Source organism: Haliotis rufescens, unplaced genomic scaffold (genome assembly GCF_023055435.1).
Source record: "Haliotis rufescens isolate VD_foot unplaced genomic scaffold, xgHalRufe1.0.p SCAF_20, whole genome shotgun sequence".
Taxonomy (NCBI): Eukaryota; Metazoa; Mollusca; class Gastropoda; order Lepetellida; family Haliotidae; genus Haliotis; species Haliotis rufescens.
Window position 1 is genome coordinate 1329290 of NW_025963891.1, and position 18649 is coordinate 1347938.

The window sequence follows — 18649 nt, forward strand, 5'->3', positions numbered from 1 at the left end:
AGGTAGTGGAATGGTTTTTAAAGCAAATGTGTGGAAATGGTTGTCAATATCACTTACAATGAAATAGACATCACATGATCAATATCACTGTGACAGTGTCATTATCTACTGAAGGTGGTACTGGCTGTTATTACACATGTGAATTACAAATGATATCTCCTGGCCAAGTTATGACCGTTACTCATCACTGGACGATGACGAGCTGGCGGCTGTAATTAATGAGGGAGGACTGTCATTAAAATTAACACTGAAACCAGAAATGGGTTAATAAGTTCACGATAGGCCAAGCGGAAATGAAACATCTGTTTCAAAAGATTGATATTCAGATAGTTGTTTGTTGTTGATCCAGCTTTTAGTGAGGTATGGCAGCTACATTACAAAACTATTAGTAGTCATGTTGTGATATTCATTTAATTAAAAAAGATAATTGATAACCATATTAAAATATTTGTGGTACAGATAATTGTTTTATCATGTTATGCAGAATTGAGTGGAATGAAATGTAAATTCATTTTTCAATTTTTTCGGGTCAGATTTCCATGAGTGAGTCGATGCTTGTCTGAGTATTGAAAAAGATTTAGTATTGAATGTGTCACTCTGCCATTGGGGATTGTATTGTGGGTGTCATGAAATCGCTATTAATCTATACTGTCTATTGATATAAACACTGAATGCTATTCCTGGAGGTTACGAGAAATAGAGCCTTTTCATTAAGCAAAAGTGGTTACGTAGACTCCAGTTTGGGGTCCAGCTATTTCAATAATGGGATGACCGCAGGGTTGGACAAATATGTAATTAGTGACAGATTATACAGGTTGTATATTTCACCTGGTGTCCAGGTAAATTGTGCAGGTCATTCTCAGTTCAGGTGTTAATTAATACACCATGACCTCGGGTAAATACAGGTACTATACTCCAGATCATGTTATGTGAGATTGTCATTGTGCATGCTAATTGTTGTTGATTTATCGAACAGAAATGACAGATGTTATTGATTTGTGAAATTTACTCAGACAGGATGCATTGAAATTGTATATTATCATTCCATTCTGTTTAACAAGATCAGGATGTTTATTTACATTGAGAAATCTGAAACATGTATGAGCTTACAATGTGACCATTTCCTTTGACTATTTCTCTCGAACTGCATAATAGATTGAACTGAAATATATATGGTGCTCCTCATAATACAGTTTCTAAATTAAGTCATAAAATTTTAATAATTTAGAGCAAATAAAATGTGGCTATTGTTGATTTTGCTCCAGTTGAAAAAAAATATAAAATGTTTTTTTTGCACTAAAGTTTATGTTGTTTGTTAGTTGTAATATGATTTTTTATGAGCTACACTAATAATTGTATGATTAGTGTGTAATTATACAGAAATCCATCTTTCTTCATCAACATATAAATACTGTGTGAGAAGGTGAGCTACAGAGACTAAGTTGTATTTTTTATTTCCTACATTGTCTATCGTCAATTTACTAAATGCCTTATGTTTTGTATTTTCAGGTGACTTTGTTGCCATAGGAAGCAGCGATCCACTAGCACAGGGGCCGCCAGTGTTTAAGCAGGAGCCAGAGCCCAACTATTATGTGATGAAAAATAAACCTGTTACAATTACATGTAAAGCAACACCGGCAATTCAAATAACATTCAAGTGTGCTGGTGCCGATGTATCAGCTAAACAACAGACTAATTTAAAACTTGTTGATCAAGTGACTGCGATTAAGACATTGCAGTCTAGCATCAAAGTCTCCAGGGAAGAGGTAGAGGAATACTATGGCTCGGATGGATATCTGTGTCAGTGTTTTGCATGGAATACCGTTCCGGGATTCAGTGCACCCAAGTCCATGGAGAGTAGGAAGGGCCTTGTTGAAGTGGCATGTAAGTACCGATTTTAAGCAAATATAACACAATACATTTATGAGTGGCGGGTGCTGCTTGAAGAGCGGAACATGCTTACCCTTTTTGTGAACACCTGGTGTCATCACTGATTTTCAGTGGAATCTATTTCGAAGATAATCGTGACTGATTATTCTCTGGCATTCATATTTTATGTTCATAAGTAAAATGACAAACACGAACATGATAAGAGACGTTTCTTAAGTATCAACCAGTTTGATATTTACCTCTTTTTAATTATTTAAAAAAAAAAATCAGATTTTGAATAAATTGTTCTATGATTCAAACTCAGAACAGTACAAGCTTTCAAATGAATACCCACATGAGATGGGTTTTTGGATAATAAAATATTTTGAACATTTTGGTTATTTGTACAATTCAAAGGTTATGTGTTGGTTACTCCTATATGTTTCTTTCTGTGCCTGTTTTGCTGGCATTGTATGTGAAGCTGAACCAGAAGCCAGTGCAGACTCTCTGTGGATTAAGATTGGGCTGATAGTCGTGGTAGACTAGGAAGTAGGAATGCCTCTCTATCTGATGCCGTGTTTGTTGTCTCAGGGGAAATAATGAACCTGGGGACACTGCTAGAGGTAACCGTCATGGTCCTGGCGGAAGTGCATCTAGATCACATGTTGTGATATGTCATTCAGTATCCGGGAAATTGTGGGACTGACACTGAAGCTGGATACGCAAATGTGATGGTTCTGATTCAGGTTGCAAGTAGTGTGTAATGAATATTAGGGTGATGTGTGTCAAACGGGAGGAAAGTATGCTTCATGTGTTATGGTCATGATAGCTTTGGTCTGACTGTTGTAAATAAACACAAGACCATTTCCATGATCATAAGAAATGTCTACCAAAAGCAGAGGCCATTGTACGATTCCAGCTATATCAAATACAAAATGTCAACGCAAGAATGATCAGTCTTGATTAAATGGCGAAACAGATTCCATTGGGCGTAATATTCGAAATAGTGGAGAAAATTGTATGAATGAATTGAATCACTGAAAATCAATGATGACACCAGGGCCCACTTGCACGAAGCGATCTTAGCGCTAAGACTATCGTAGGCCTATGTTGAAGTATGGGAGTTACGATCATCTTAGCGCTAAGATTGCTTTGTGCAAGTGGGCCCTGGTGTTTTGAAGCATGTGTTTATGAATCACTATCAAATAGAGATATCAGGTGTTCCCGAAACATGCAGTTTGGTCGTCACTCATGTCCACTATTGCTCAATCTAGTTCTTTCCAAACACCAGTGTTTGAAATAATATAAAATACCAGGCTGCCATCAGGACGTTTGTAGCCCCAAGCCCTGACTAAACTTTTCAGGTCCTCATTAAAAAAATGCAGGTTATTGTGACAAATAAATCGAGATGCAAAATTACTGCAGGCCATAAGGACTCATACAAATTTTTAACTACGGGCCAGACACACGATCTACCTCCCACGGGCCTACGGGCAAGCGTTTATTTCGACCACTGCCCTACACCCATCTCTGTAGTGAAATCATTAGAATGGTATCATTTGTCTCCCATGAACACAACACATGTACACTCACTCACACACAGAATGAGTTGTCCCATGTCTTGTGAGTCTTCCATGCACACATTATGCATCACAGCATTTCACACATCTTTCACACATCTATCACACATCTATCACACAAAGTTATAAATGACACATTGTCTTACATATTTCACACACATGTTTTACATCTCTGAATGTAAAACCCTGACGAATATTTTTGAAGCAACACGACCAGAAATTTCATACGATATTTATCAGCTGTGCATGCATCATGTACTGGGGTATGATATATATACATGTTGCAACCTTTCACTTGACCCACATAGAATACCTACATTCTTACTCCAAGCATTGTTACTTTGTTGCCATTCCGGCACCCACCTATACACAGTGCTGACATGCCCAGTAATCTCCTCACCTGCATACACGCAGTACCAGCAGAAACATCAAAATGGTTCATGATGGATACAATTGTTGAAGGTATTTCCTATTGGTCACACTTCTCCAGGAATCTGTAGGAGTTCTACTGCCTTGTCAAGGGGAGAATAGCAAACATGATAAAGAGATGTGGCTATTTTGAATCGGTCCATTAAATGCTGTCAGAATGGTTTGTTGCAGCACATGGCACAGAGTACAGCTGTCACGGAGAATTCTCCGACCCTGATGTGCAGAATATGATGTATATTGACAATCTTCATGTACCAAATACAGAAAATATGTGTTCATGCTTTCTGTCTGAGCGACCCCAGAACATTCCTTGAAATTGTAAAACATATATAAATATGAAATGTCAGCGACAAAGAATAACCTGCCTTGATTATCTGCCAGAACAGATTCCACTGGGCACAAAATGCAAAATATTGGTGAAAATCATATGAATGGTTCACTGAAAATCAGTGATGACACAAGGGCCCACTTGCACAAAGCGATCTTAGTGCTAAGATGATCGTAACTCCCATACTTTAACATAGGCTTACAATAGCTGTAGCGCTAAGATTGCTTTGTGCAAGTGGGCCCAGGTGTTCGCCAAAAGTGTAAGCATGCCCCACATTAGCACCCACCACTCACACAAACCCCAAAAGAGGATATTCAGAAATGTAATTCGTGAAATCAAGTTTACATGGTTGAGAAAATTGCCAAATAGAAATGAGAGTAACCTTGAACTTTTTCTTTCATTCTCTGGATATTTATGTTTGTCTATAAAACATAGTTGTGTAAACATTTCCAGCATTTGAAAAATACCCAGGGAAATTACATAGTTAACATTGGGGGGTAATTTGAACCATAACATACTTGTTTGGACCAGAATGAAAAGCTGATAAAAAGAATTTGAAATTGATCATGTTAAAACATGAATGAAACAGAGAAACCCCAGTTGTGTTTTTCTCTTCAACAACTTTCTGTAGGTCCTCCTAATGTTTCTCTGTCTTGAGACAAAGATAGTTTAGTGTTTGCCTGGCTGAAAATCTTGGAGGTCTCCAAGTCAAGACCTTTGAAGATTGGGAAAAGATGTGCCAGGTTTTGGCAATGGCTCAGTCTTGATTATCTGTCAGTGAAGTGTGAAAGGTGGTGGAAGATTACTCATGACTAGGTTAAATCAGCCAGAAAAAAACCAGCCTCATTTTGCCTGAGTTTCACTCTCCCTTTATTAACTGCTCACTTCATTTTGTACCACTTCACAAATATTTCATTAATTTGTTTCAATTGGCTGGTGAAGAATAGCTTGCTAGAGGATTCATCCTTCCTCTCTCCATCCATTGAAAACCACTCTCTGTTTTAAGCCCATTCATTTATTCAGTCTGTCTTTCACTACAAACCTCACTGAGGGAATCAGTGCATCAATCTGTAAATATGAAATTGAGTTCCAGTCTGTCATGGTGTGACGAAAAACTCCCTTCAGTTTGATATGTGAGTCAGTGGTATTCCTTTCTTTTGTTTCTGGTTTATTTACTTCAGTGAGTACTTAGAAACATTTAAAGTAAGTTGTAGACAAAACCTGTGTGAACTCTTTCATACCCTCTAACTTGATTTGACATGCCTTTCAAACATCCATACATTGAAGGTTTTTGTCTTCTTGGAGCTATTCTGGCTTGCTAATATATCAGGCTGTTCTCCCTGAGTTTTCTTTTTGTATCTCAGCAGATTGCCAAATCCATCTTGTTAGACAGAAACAAAGTTCCCAGACATGCCGCTGACTTATAAACCTCTCCTCAGCCTCTGGCATCCGTGACATTTTGATTAAAAGACCCTGTTGGATGTTGGATAAATAAAATTAAAGGAAAATTGACTGCTTATCCCATTGATTTATCCGAGTGTGGTTTGACACTAGTGGATTCCCGGAAAGTGACTTCTGCCCCTTTTTCCAATAGCTTCTGTGAACACTACAAGTGTATTGCGATTGTTCTGCCAAGAATTGACACAGACACGACCAATCAGTTGACTGTTTCAATAAATCTACAGTGACTCAATGATTCTGAGACAAAGTACTCAACCATATTACTGGGTATTTGTTTCAATTGACAAATTGATCAACGAGGAAATCACGACCACTACTGCACGAACCTCCGCGTATCTGTGGACTTCGATTGCAACGTCTGTCATGAGATTCAGCCGACACCGAAAGAAGTGTTTCAAATCTGTTGAGATCTGTTGGCTTCTTTAACGGATCTTTCCCTCAAGTCGATGAGCACAATCCTCGCCTGTTGATTGCCACAGCTCTGAAACACTCCGTATGATGGAATGTCTGTTTTCCTAACTCTATTTGCCGATTTAACTTCCTCAAGTATCACATGGAATTTGTATCGATCCTGGCAGGAAGATTGGCAGAATCAAAGGCCAAGTAATCGGATGTTTATGTAAGTATAAGAGGTAAACGGCAGCTCTGGACAAGGGGCGGATCAGGGATTATAGGCAAATCGATCAGACTGTGGGTATTGTTATGTATAAAGTGGAGTCTTCTCAATGATCAATTTCCTCAACAGTCTTCTGCCTAATTTAATCGGCTCACAAGCCCAAGGCAGCCGAGACTGCAATGAAGGTGTAGCGTTGGTTGTGGAGGGCTGTGTCCATGCCAGGCTTGTAGAGCCCTATGTACACTCGATATGTCAGTGTTTGAGCAAGAAAAGGCAAACCAAATTATATCGTGTGTTGGTGCATCTGATTCCTTGATTACAGTGCATCGCTGGAATTGGAATGAAACTTCAGAGAATATAGGGATTTGGTAGAGGAGGACTGGGTAACATTATAGGGTCGGTAGTTCATGGTTTGATTATATACCTTGCTTCTGTTTCAACCTTGGTCCTGGGGCCTGGCAGTAGATTCCAGGTCATTACACCTATTTAGATCGGGGCTCAGGGCAACAGGTCCCTAGAATGATGCATGCTGATATTCTGTGTCTCTGGTTCTGACTCAGAAACAGGATTTCAGCTACAGCATTAGTGGACTTTTGTAACTTGCTGAAACAGACATGGACTGATGTGGTCATAAATTCATGCTTCTTTGTGTGGGAGATTGATTGCTTTGCTCTGTTGTATGCTTGATTTGCTTTCTTGATTGTTCAGGGAGAGACTCATCAATATGATTTTGCAGACAGTGTTCTTGGAGCTGAGATTCATTCTCGGGGTTGTCTTACACCCTTGTCATAGTCACTCTCATATTCTTCCTCTCCGCCTTAATTGTCAGTTACCCAACTGAACTGTTAGCCCATCTGTCAACATACAAGACCACACCTCACCCTCTATGTATCACAGTCCTTTTCAAACCAGTTTCAGAGATGCCCATCCTTAGCTTATAATGTTTATAAACTGCCACCTCCCTACCTATGAGTTGGGTAGTTGACATGCACAGTCAGCTACCCACAAACCTGCTTGCATCCCTCTCTACCCTACCTACCTCACTACCTACTGACCTGTGAAGATCCGGGGTAGAATAGGTCTTCAGCAGCCCATGCTTGCCATAAAAGGGGACTATGTTTGTCTGAAGAGGCGACTAACAGCGATTGGGTGCTCAGGCTCGCTGACTTGGTTGATACATGTCATTGTGTCCCAATTGGGTGGATTGGTGCTCATGATGTCAATCACTGGATTGTCTGGTCCAGACTCGATTACAGTCCGCCGTCATATAGCTCAAATATTGTTGAGTGCGGTGTTTAACAACAAACAAACACTACCTCCTATCCACTTGCCTACCTTTCTAGCCACTAGCCCATGTTTCTATCCGCTTCCCTACCCATCTATCCCCTTCCCTGTTTATGTGCCCATCCACTTCTCCAGCCATACACCCCTGCTCCACCTGCCTGGCAACGCCACCCCACTCCACCATCAACCTGCTCGCTCCTCCTTCCCAGTATGCCGTGCATGTGACGCACGTCCTCGCCCTCCATTCTATCCACTAATCACTGGGAGTTATCACCTTCTTGGTCCAGTAATCTCCAGCAAGTCACACAATAATTGATTGTCTCCAGCCATCCATTCCTGCGGATATTTCCCATGGTGGTTGTCTTTATGGTCAGATGTATATGGAAATGACTTGTTTCTCATCTGAATTCCCATAAAACAAGTCCAAATTTATTGATAATCCTTCAGAAAGTACACATCAGAGATCATCACAGAAACACATTAATTCCTTTATGATTTATATGCCTCGTGGGACATGCCACCACATTATATCTTCCCAATGTCCATTGTCAGCACAAGTCAATGTGTTCTCCAAAGGGTACAACGTTTGTTAATACCTGATGTTTAAAAAAGCCAAACATTTCTCAGGTTTTTTAGCCACTGACTTCAAATGTCTTTTTGTATGTTATAAATCAGTTTCTTTTTTATCCCTTGCGGATTTGGAATAGAATTAACAGACACATGCTTTTTACATTATTATCAGAAAATACTGGTAGTGTGATAGTCTTTTGTGGATATCATCCATTACAGTGACACGTATAATTTATAGCAAGGCACCTGTGATCGCATTTGTATATTTAACTCCCTTGAGAAGTATAATCATTCCACGCAATGCTCTCCTGCAGCACAGATGAGTGTTTTGTTCAAGATATGTGTAAAAACTCCACCCACCTGGTCCATGTAGATCTATGTTTATCAAGTGTGCTTTAATCACAGCTGTAATTGACTTGCTGAAAGATGGGATTTTCTAATGATACAGCCAGCGTGATTGAAGTGGAATGACAGGGTTGTGATACACAGTTCAGCTTATTCCCTTTGTGCGGCCTGATGACAGGGGATCCCACTACTGCTGGGCCTCCCTTGCTGGTGTATACCTACCTCTTTCATTTGTCAAGCACCGACACACATTACAGAAATGACTACCTGACAACAAAGGGAAAAGCTCGTCAATTTCATTCAGTATAAATTTGATGATTGGGCATTACTGGTATATATCTATGTGAATTGAAAACGATGATGTGGCAGTTTTTCCCTTTGAATTATTCCATGAATAATTTGATTTGATACGATGTGACGGATATTCTTTGATGTTTTGCAAGTTGTGTGTTTGGAAATTCATTATACACATTTTTTAACAAAAATTCCAACACAAATTTAAAAATATTTGATAGCTTGAGTCAAGATATGACTAACAAAACATAACAAATATTGCACTTTTATGTGCAAAGAAAGTCAGATTTTGTAACTTTGATAATACCTCTATTTAGCCTACGTTCTGTAAAGGAAAAAATTGATGTTAATTCCTGACATGTATCAGTTCTGTTTGACATATACCAGGATCACAGCGAGATGAACATTCCAATTATTTTCTCATGTATTTACAAAGCATTTGATCTTCGTCATTGCCAGGCAGAGAAATAATGCAATTGCCTCATGATTAGAAAATAAACAAGAAATTGTGTTTATTTTGCAAGCTCCCAAGGGTGGAGCTTGTAAGAGAAATGTATTTGAAATAAAAGCAATGTTATACTTGTTTAACATCATAAATGTTTTCTGTAAACGGAAAAGGTTAACGTGTTGGCTTTGAAACAATCCACAGGGACAAGCTTGTACAAGAGTCAATCAGCTTGGAGGTTAAGACACTAATAGAATTATCTTTGTTCATAATGTAATAACATTTCAGCTTTCTGAATTATAAATGAGAATCTTTCCATGCCTTTTAAAAATGTTTTGATAATAAATTCTTCAGTTCTGAGGCTGTGTTGAATCATAAACATGTTTTTAATTGTTTGACATTAGTGATGGCATCAGCTGCTTGAACAAGACAAGAATGTTTGCTCTGTTTACATTTTCAGTCAGTTTTATTCAATTCCAATTTGTAGCAAAATTGAAATATTGAGAACTGGTTCAAAATTATAGCCCTCCAAAGCTACAAATCTATGACGACTACCATCATTGGATTTCTACTTGTCCTCAGCACAATTTAGTAGTCTTAGGCTAGCAGACAAGCGGAATCAGGCTGCAGACAGTAATGCGTCAGCAGAATGTAAAATGTGCATGATATGTACATCTGTAGATAATACTTCCAGTGTTTTAGTGCCCAAAAAATGATATTTTCTGATTACCAAATCATTATCTATGGAACATGAAACTTACATCATATTCATACATGATATTTTCAGAACGACTTATTCCATATTCTTACATAGTATTTTATTTTTTGTTTTTTTACAATAAGACTGTATGTAAATGATGAGGTTTAGCATCATTGGCGTGATATTTAAGAAATATATGTTTTCGGGCTGGGGAATTGCGAGACAGAGATGGAATTTATATGTATTGTTCATCTCCACGTAGACTCAAGTAGGTGAGACACTGAAAGAACGTCTCTATAGGATGGCTCTGTCTGCACCATTTGATAGGAATGAACACGCATGCTGAATTTTTTGCCAGGTTTTGAAATGTTACTGCAGCTGTACAGTAAATGGAAGCACACCTCATACCACAGAAGTATGCGACACCTTATCAACATCTAAATTTATGTTTGACATTACAAGTATGAGATTTCACCTACTGTATTTGCAATAATAAGTGCACCGGATATTTAGAAATTTTACAAACGGAGTGCTTATTAAAATTATTGGTCAGGGATGCTAAATACAGTGAATAAGGTAATTGTTACTCTACTAATGTGACCACATTTCTATCTTAGGAGTGTGCCATATTTGAACACCTGGTGTCATCACTGATTTTCAGCTATCCTTGAATATAAAAAATCACTTCTATTTTGCCTTTTAATCCGCGTGGAATCTGTTTCATCGGATAATCAAGATTGGTTATTCTCTGGCTTTGACAAACTATTTTAAGTTGATGTTCATGATGTTTGTGAAATGTAATTAGGCTTATATTGATAATTATCATTATTTTCAGATTTGAAAAAGCGATTTCAACGGGAGCCGATGAGCATGAACGTGGAGATTGAATCATCTGCTGAGCTGCAGTGTTTGCCGCCAGATGGGAAGCCATTGCCACAGGTATGGGAAAATCAGAATCAGAGAAAACATATTTAAAAAAATGTATATTGAACATCACATTTCTTTTTCTTCTAAAACACTCATAACTTCTGTTTTAGGCATGAGTCAAATAACATGAAAGTCTTTAAATTGAAATTATTGAATAAAGGATTAAATGAATTTATAGAATATTCCCAATTTTTATTGGGAATATTGATATGATCAGACCATGTAGTGCTTCTACAGAGACTGTTAGCAGATTTTAAAACAATGGAGCTGGTTTTGATATGGAGATATGGAATTGGTTGATGTCTGGAAGGCAGACAAATGTCCAAGACAAAAAATTCAGCTTTCGCCATTCAGTGTCTGGGAAACTGCTCCAGATCAGGGGTCTAGATGGGAACATTTTTACAAAACATAAACCTTCCTTCCTGTCTAAACTAGTTGAGATCAAAGTGAAACTATTCCAAGTTGAGAGATTGACTAGAGGTCTTCAGAGTTGAACATGCAGGGTAGATGTTATCAGAGGCAGGATCCAGGCAGAGTAGAACACTGAGTCTTGACTGTGGGAAAGAGAAAGGGAATATGTTGTGCAGATGTGAGGGCTGATTGTGGTTCTCTGCTCTTTATGGAGCCCTATACTATTGTAATTCTTGTCTGTCCCTCTCCTACATTCTTCTTTTAATTATTTTGCATATTTGTCTTGGAGCAGAATCATAAATCTTATCAAAGCCCGGCACAAACACACCATCTTGCCTCTCAATCAAGCCCTTAGCTTTTATGCTGTCTGCAAGTTTACCGCAGCGATGGTGTAGTAAAACGATGTTCATGATGCAGCCTCTCTGTGTGTTCTCCTTCATGTATTCCTACACAGCAGCCCATCTGCAGCCCTTGGTCCTTAGTCATACCTTTACGGCAAGAATCTGGAAATTACTCCCGGAATCAATTATGAAAAATATTTCGTGGCTTATGGGTCAATGAGTTTGGGAGCAAAATTAATTTCTTTATGATGAAAATGTATGTTTTTTGGGTAGTATAGGCCTATTCAGGAATATAAACAGGAGATAAAAGACTGCACCTCTCTGTATTATCTGAGGAATTTGGTTTAAGTTCTAAAGCCATACAAAAATATCAGGGTTTGCCTACAAATTTGCCTGTTTTGTGGTGATGGAGAGATCATGCTTAACTTGATCTATGAAAGAGAGGTCTGTCCCTTTTTGAAGTACTTGTAGATCAACACTCAATGCTGCCCCACAAAGCTAGTGGTCAGCTTGTTATCCTCTTCCTCATCTCCTCCACACCCTCCACCATATCTCCTCCACACACCCTCCACCATATCTCCTCCTAATCCTCTCTCATATCTCCTCCTCATCCCTCCACCATATCTCCTCCACACACCCTCCCCCATATCTCCTCCTAATCTCTCTCATATCTCCTCCTCATCCCTCCACCATATCTCCTCCACACACCCTCCACCATATCTCCTCCTAATCCTCTCATATCTCCTCCTCATCCCTCCACCATATCTCCTCCATACACCCTCCCCCATATCTCCTCATCCCCCACCATATCTCCTCATCCCTCCCTCATATCACCTCATCCCTCCACCATATCTCCTCATCCCTCTCTCATATCTCCTCCTCATCCCTCCACCATATCTCCTCATCCCTCCACCATATCTCCTCATCCCTCCACCATATCTCCTCCACACCCCCTCCCTCATCACCTCCTCATCCCTCCCTCATATCTCCTCATCCCTCCCTCATATCTCCTCATCCTTCCTCATATCTCCTCCTCATCCCTCCCTCATATCTCCTCCACACACCCTCCCTCATATCTCCTCCACATCCATCCACCAAATCTTCTCCACAACTCCTCAGAAAGCCAATCTAGTTCCACGCCTCAAAAAGAATCAAGGCAAAGTTTTACCAAAGTAACAATAAAATTAACCTACTACAGTAGTTTCAAACAAAGTCTGAGTGGTTGATATGTCAGTATTCAAATGACAATTTTTAATTATGCATTTGTCTGTGGGCACGAATAGTATTCATAAGCGATATATGGCAGGCTGAAATAAAGCTCTAATGTATCTTAATATTTATATTTTTTATATTGTGGAACATTGGGTTTGTCAGAAGGTTTTGTAAGGACATCCATGCTGATACTGAATGTTCAAAAATAAAATGAAATAATTTAGTAATTTATAATATAAACAGTGTTTTTTAGGCTTGTGGCTCCAGTGAGTCGACCAGTAAACCAAAAAATTAGAAAAGAGATGCCAAATGCCTTTCAGGTACATGCTTACTAGATGAAGATATCTATTATTTATTCATTTCCAAATGAATAAATATTTAAGAAATTGATTCAAATTTCTGGCAACTTCTTTGTGTGACGTTTTGTTGTGATTATCGGTCGAGATTTGAACATTATGTAAAAGGAAGTTTGAACACTTGGTGGTGTTGTATTAAGCGTGTAATTACAGTTTGGTTTGAGAACAATTTGAGGCTAACCAATCCCTGTGAATGAGATGGAAAACATTTTGCTGTTCAAATATTGTGACAAGTCTCACAGTTAATCTGTGATTCCCTGTGTTCCATTGAAATAGTCCATGGTATGAATTAAAAACACCCCCATCACGATACAGCATGTTGTCTTGCGACTTTCACAGCAAGGACATTGTATTGATGTTGTGTTTAGATTGACTACGTTGGGTTCCTCTTTGTAACGAAGCAAATATGCAAGATGAGAAATAAAAAAAAATCTTGATTAAGCAGCACTAATGATGGACTATATCTCCACATAAAAATAAATAATTGTTTTGGTCATCTTTTGTTAAGCAAAGCGCATCAGTCAGAAAACAATAATAATGATTAATTAAACCTTTACAAGTCTTTTCATATTTTTCTTTGTGCAAATATTTTTATGGCTTCTGAGTCACATCACTATGTTTTATTGCTCCGAATGTCCTCCCCAGCCAGGGCTTGTTTGGAATTAGCAGGAAAACAATAGGATATTGGAAAGATTCGCTCCCTCATAAAATGGGGTAGCTCCCTCGCTGTTGTGTTTTACTCGGCCAGGGGTATAAAAACTCCAGGATGATGCGTGTTTTAAGCTTTGATGAAGCTCTTGATGACAAGAAGACAGATTGGCATGACAGGAGTACATTCTGGACCACTAATGGAAACTAATCTAACCGGATTATTTCTGCGGAAACAAATGTGTCACAATGTAAGTTTCGAGTTCAGACTTCTTGAAAATGTTGTCAAAATAATGTTTTCATGTTATTAATGCAGCTGAAAATTGCTATATGTGATTTTTTTGTTTATGAACAAGTTAAAACAGTTAAAGTTATAAAAGTATAGAATAGAATTTATGTATGAGGTCATTGAAACTATGCATTTTAGGAAATGATATTTTGCAACATTTTTGTCAATTTTACAGTAAGATTTATGTCACTATTTTCTTTTAAAAAAATATTCTAGTTCCGTCTACATTTGGTGTACAGACTGAACCAGAATCTTGAAATTCCCTGCCGCAATATTATGAGTTAGTCATGGAACCAAAAACACATAAGTCAGTTTAGAATTAGTTATAAACTAAACATGTCGAAATTGTTCAAATCTTTGCACAAGGTACAAGTTTGTACTGACCACAATGAGTAATCGCGACTGTTTGCCAGTGTTAATGATGTGGGCGGTAAGCTTTGCTTTCGATTCCCACGTTGATCTTGTAAAGGTTTGGAACGTAGATATACACACATCCCCCACATCCTACCCTTCTCCCACCATAGATCCACATGGTCCCCTCATCTAACCCCCATCTAACCCGAAATGAGGCTTTGGTTGTGGACTCAGTTTTCCAGGTGCTGAGTGATCTTGGGCTTAAAACAGGCATTAGCTGCCGTCAATGTTTAAAAGTTACTCAAAGCGCAAACATCAATGTCACCTGTCAATTCGCACCCTCCCCTAGCTTACCTTGATAATTAACGACCAGGTGCACAGGTAGATGTGTTCGTTCCCATAGTATACAATACAGAATTCGTAGGTTACTTATGGAGTGTCCATCAGCCGTAACATAAGTGTCGTATGGCCGTAATTACATTACAAGGGGTCATATCAAATGCTATGTAAAACGCTACCTTCTTCATTCGACGGTCCTAATGATATTTTGGAATCCAGGTATGTATTGTCATGTCCTCTGTGATAAATACTTGGCTATTACAACTGTCAGGTAAGAGACAGGTGAAATGCCTATTGATCACTGATCGGGGAGGAAGGATCGAGTGTTGACGTTGAAAACCATTGTTATAGAAGACATGAAAGAAAATATTCATTATGGGAAAACTGATATTTTGGCTAGGATTTCAAGATTAGAAGGTGTTAAAACTGTGTATTATAATGGATTTTACAGTCTTTGTAGCTTGATCCTAGTATTGTATGGGGAGAAGAGACCCAGATATTATCTGATATGCATCTATCGTTCTCGCTAAGATGATAAGTTGCTCTGAATGTGTCATTGAACACTGAAAAAGTGGACCTTAGCAACTTTGAAGGTTATTTTAAAAGTTCACAGTAAAAATAAACTTTTATATAAGACATTGATGAAACATGTATCAACATCAGTGTGTAAAAACCAAATTGGAAAGTTTCAAAGTGATTTTTATGAACGACAAACCCAGATAAGTATAGTAGGACAAGGTGATAATTCAAGTTAAAACTCTTATGTAAATGCCACATGGATTAATAATACAAAAATGGGGTTTAAACATGATTTTATCACACTGCGTGGGACGTAAATTTATTCTTTTTTAAATTTCGAGATACAACTTGGTATCTTTAGAGAAATATGACAGTATATAGCCATAAACATTCCATGAAAAACATTCTCGCGATGGAAAAGCACATTTTGTTGGACGAGTCTCAGCATGGCTTGAGGCAGTAATGGAGATAAATGCATGCTATCGTCTTTTATTTATTTCTTTGACACATGCTTTCTAATTTTAAACATTTAAAGATTATAAATAATTCTGAAATGTAGTTCAAAGTGACTATTAAATTTTCTTACAATCAATGTAGATGAAGTCATCTCAGGTTCACTGCCTAGATGTTATATGTAAGTAGCGTGAGGAAAGTAGTTGTGTCCATATATGAAAATGATCTTGTCTCTTGATAAATAATGCTGTCTTGAACTCATGCAAGGTTATGTAACAAAAACATATCGCCTGCATGGCCATTATCTCTATCCATTAACAGGTTTGCACATCTGCATATTTTTTCATTTTGCAATTTCGACTTCCTTAGGTATTTTTCTTCTAAATTGTTGAAATGCTATTTATGGTGCTATAGATTCGGTTGTGCTTCACATATATATCATAATCCCTTGATCATACATGGGACGTTAAAAGCCTTATTCATTGTGAAGGAATTAATAGTCTTTCACAGTCGGTATGAGATTCAAATGGGGTTCCCTGGTGATAAGCATATCTAACAACAAGTTTTCTTTTTCTTTTCTGAATGGAACACAGTGGATGAGGAGGTTCCATTCAACAAGCTGAATTGACAATATTGGTGGAAAATATGTTTTAAAAATTACATGCTAAGTGACATATATTTATAGGCAGATATTATGGAATTTTTAATGGTGTGGGTTTTGCATTTATGTTTAGTCCTGTGGAGAATATCATTTCAACCTCTCAAATGGCTGATAAAGGCAGCCATTTAGTAATTCCTCCTTGATAGCTTTGGAAATACATAAAAGTGTGGGAGGGGGATTGGGGGTAAAAATGATGGACATCAGAGTGATTTTTTGCCAAACATCTGTTTTATGGACCTTGTTTGAAAGATTATTCCATGTATTTCTACTGAATTGGGCACCGTTCTCTTTTGTTTTCAGTTCCTATGGCAGCTGCATGTTTTCAGTTCAAAAGATAATGTGTCATGTAAAGTTTGATACCCATGTAAATAGAAACTGTTGGATTTCATTAGGTGGCTGGTTAAAAAAACTAGATTTAGTTGCCTGAAAAACGGGGAAAATTGAACCTCTTTAAAGTAATTTTAGCACCACATTTGGTCCCTAAGACTAACATTTCCTCAATCTAATTCATTTCCCATCCAATCTTTCCTGTACAAAACTGATGTGTGTGTGCCATGTTGGCTTGGCAGCTGGGACGCAGGGAACAGGTGTGGCAGTCACCCCTGACAGATACACGCCTTCAGTTGGAGAATGTTACCAATAAACTTGAAAATACAAACTTTATCTAGCAAGAATCATGCAACTGGTCCACATTTTATCCTCCAAATACACAACTGGTGATATTTAATTGCACTTCATAAAATTGCTTTAAAGGATATATTTTTTATGATGTGTTACCAAACTCTAAACTTGGTTGAAACTTGGTTGATGTCTAAATCTGTGAAGTGGTTTATGAAGAAATAAAATTTTTAAAGCATTTGGAAAACTTTGAAAGGAAGTTTAACTTTGAAATATGATAATATTGTGTGACTATTGTTTACTGATAATCCATGCTGCGTGACGATACAGTGCGTAATACTTTGTGTACTTACATGTATTATTTAAAACATGAAGTTAATTCATGCCATGAAAACATACAGTATGTAATAGTTTAGGTACCGGGTACTTACATATATTGTGAAAGCATTTCATCACATGCCACAGTAAATTCAACATCTATTAAGAAGTTAATGGCGTACTTGACCCCTGTGGTGTTTTGCTGATACTTCAGATTTTTCTGATAATGTCCAAAGTCAGAGTCAACAGGACTACACCCCAGGAATTAATTGGAGTTAATCTCAGTTCCCCTGCTAGCTATCCCCCTGCCCGAGCAGGTGTAGGTATCCTTTGCTATACCTATATCAATAAGTAAGTGATATGGCTAGCTAGGCTGCAGGTATGACTTCTTAAGTCTTTGTATGGTCACACCTGGATTATGTGATAAGTGCTTCAAAATACTGGTCTGGATGTCTTAGAATGGAAATACAAGAACCATAGACAATTAGGATTTATCATATTTCTTCATTTTACACCAGTTCTAAATATTTATTTTGATATAATGCAATTTGATGAGACTATGCTTTTTGTTTGTAGTCAAGATCAGGAGAAATTCTGTAATTTAGAAATAATTATGTATATCAAATGCAGACAATAAGTCCACTTGACAACAAATCTCTTGAGTTATTGGTGAAGTCTGTTTAATCTCTTGTTAATCTCTTAATCTGCTATGCTTTTTATCCCCGGCATATAATGCGGGGGGGGATATTGTCATCATCTGATCTGTCCATCCATCTGTATTTTGTTTCTGGAGCATATCTTGAAAACTGTGAAAGATTTTTCATCCAAACTTGGTACATGTATTAACCAGAGGCTGAAGTGGTGTCTTTTGCTATTGACTCTTTGTACTTTTATATAACAGAAAGAAAATATTGGGCTTTCTTCTGAGGTTTATTATCAAAGTGTCATTATAAAAGTAATGTAGCTTTCAATCTTACAGCATTTATCCTCTGCTTTGAACACAGTCAGTTGAGTGCATATGATATTTACATAAACAAATGTAGATGGTTAATTTAGTATGAGCTTGTGTACTTAACATAGGAACAGCTGAACTTGTAAGAAAAATAGAATGGTTGCAATTTCTTGAGTGCAATAATTGGATGTAGGGAGCTTTGAATTGCAACTCGTATCTGCTTTAAGCAAATAATATTTCAGACTTGTAATAGGACCTCACAAGTTTTCATAAGCCTTTGTTAAAAGGAATTAATCTGTCATTATCCTAATAAGACCTGTGAAGAGAGGA

General features: G+C 37.8%; 1 protein-coding gene across 6 annotated transcripts in view; it reads left to right on the forward strand.

Annotated features, from left to right (window-relative positions):
* The window catches only part of LOC124151044 (netrin receptor UNC5C-like), a 420080-nt gene that overhangs the window by 348717 nt on the left and 52714 nt on the right, over positions 1 to 18649 (forward strand). For all 6 annotated transcript variants that reach the window (XM_046523327.2, XM_046523329.2, XM_046523331.2 and 3 more), the window contains exons 6-7: positions 1510 to 1884; positions 10757 to 10860. In XM_046523327.2, the coding sequence (XP_046379283.1) occupies positions 1510 to 1884; positions 10757 to 10860 (479 nt within the window). The remainder of the gene's footprint in view (positions 1 to 1509; positions 1885 to 10756; positions 10861 to 18649) is intronic.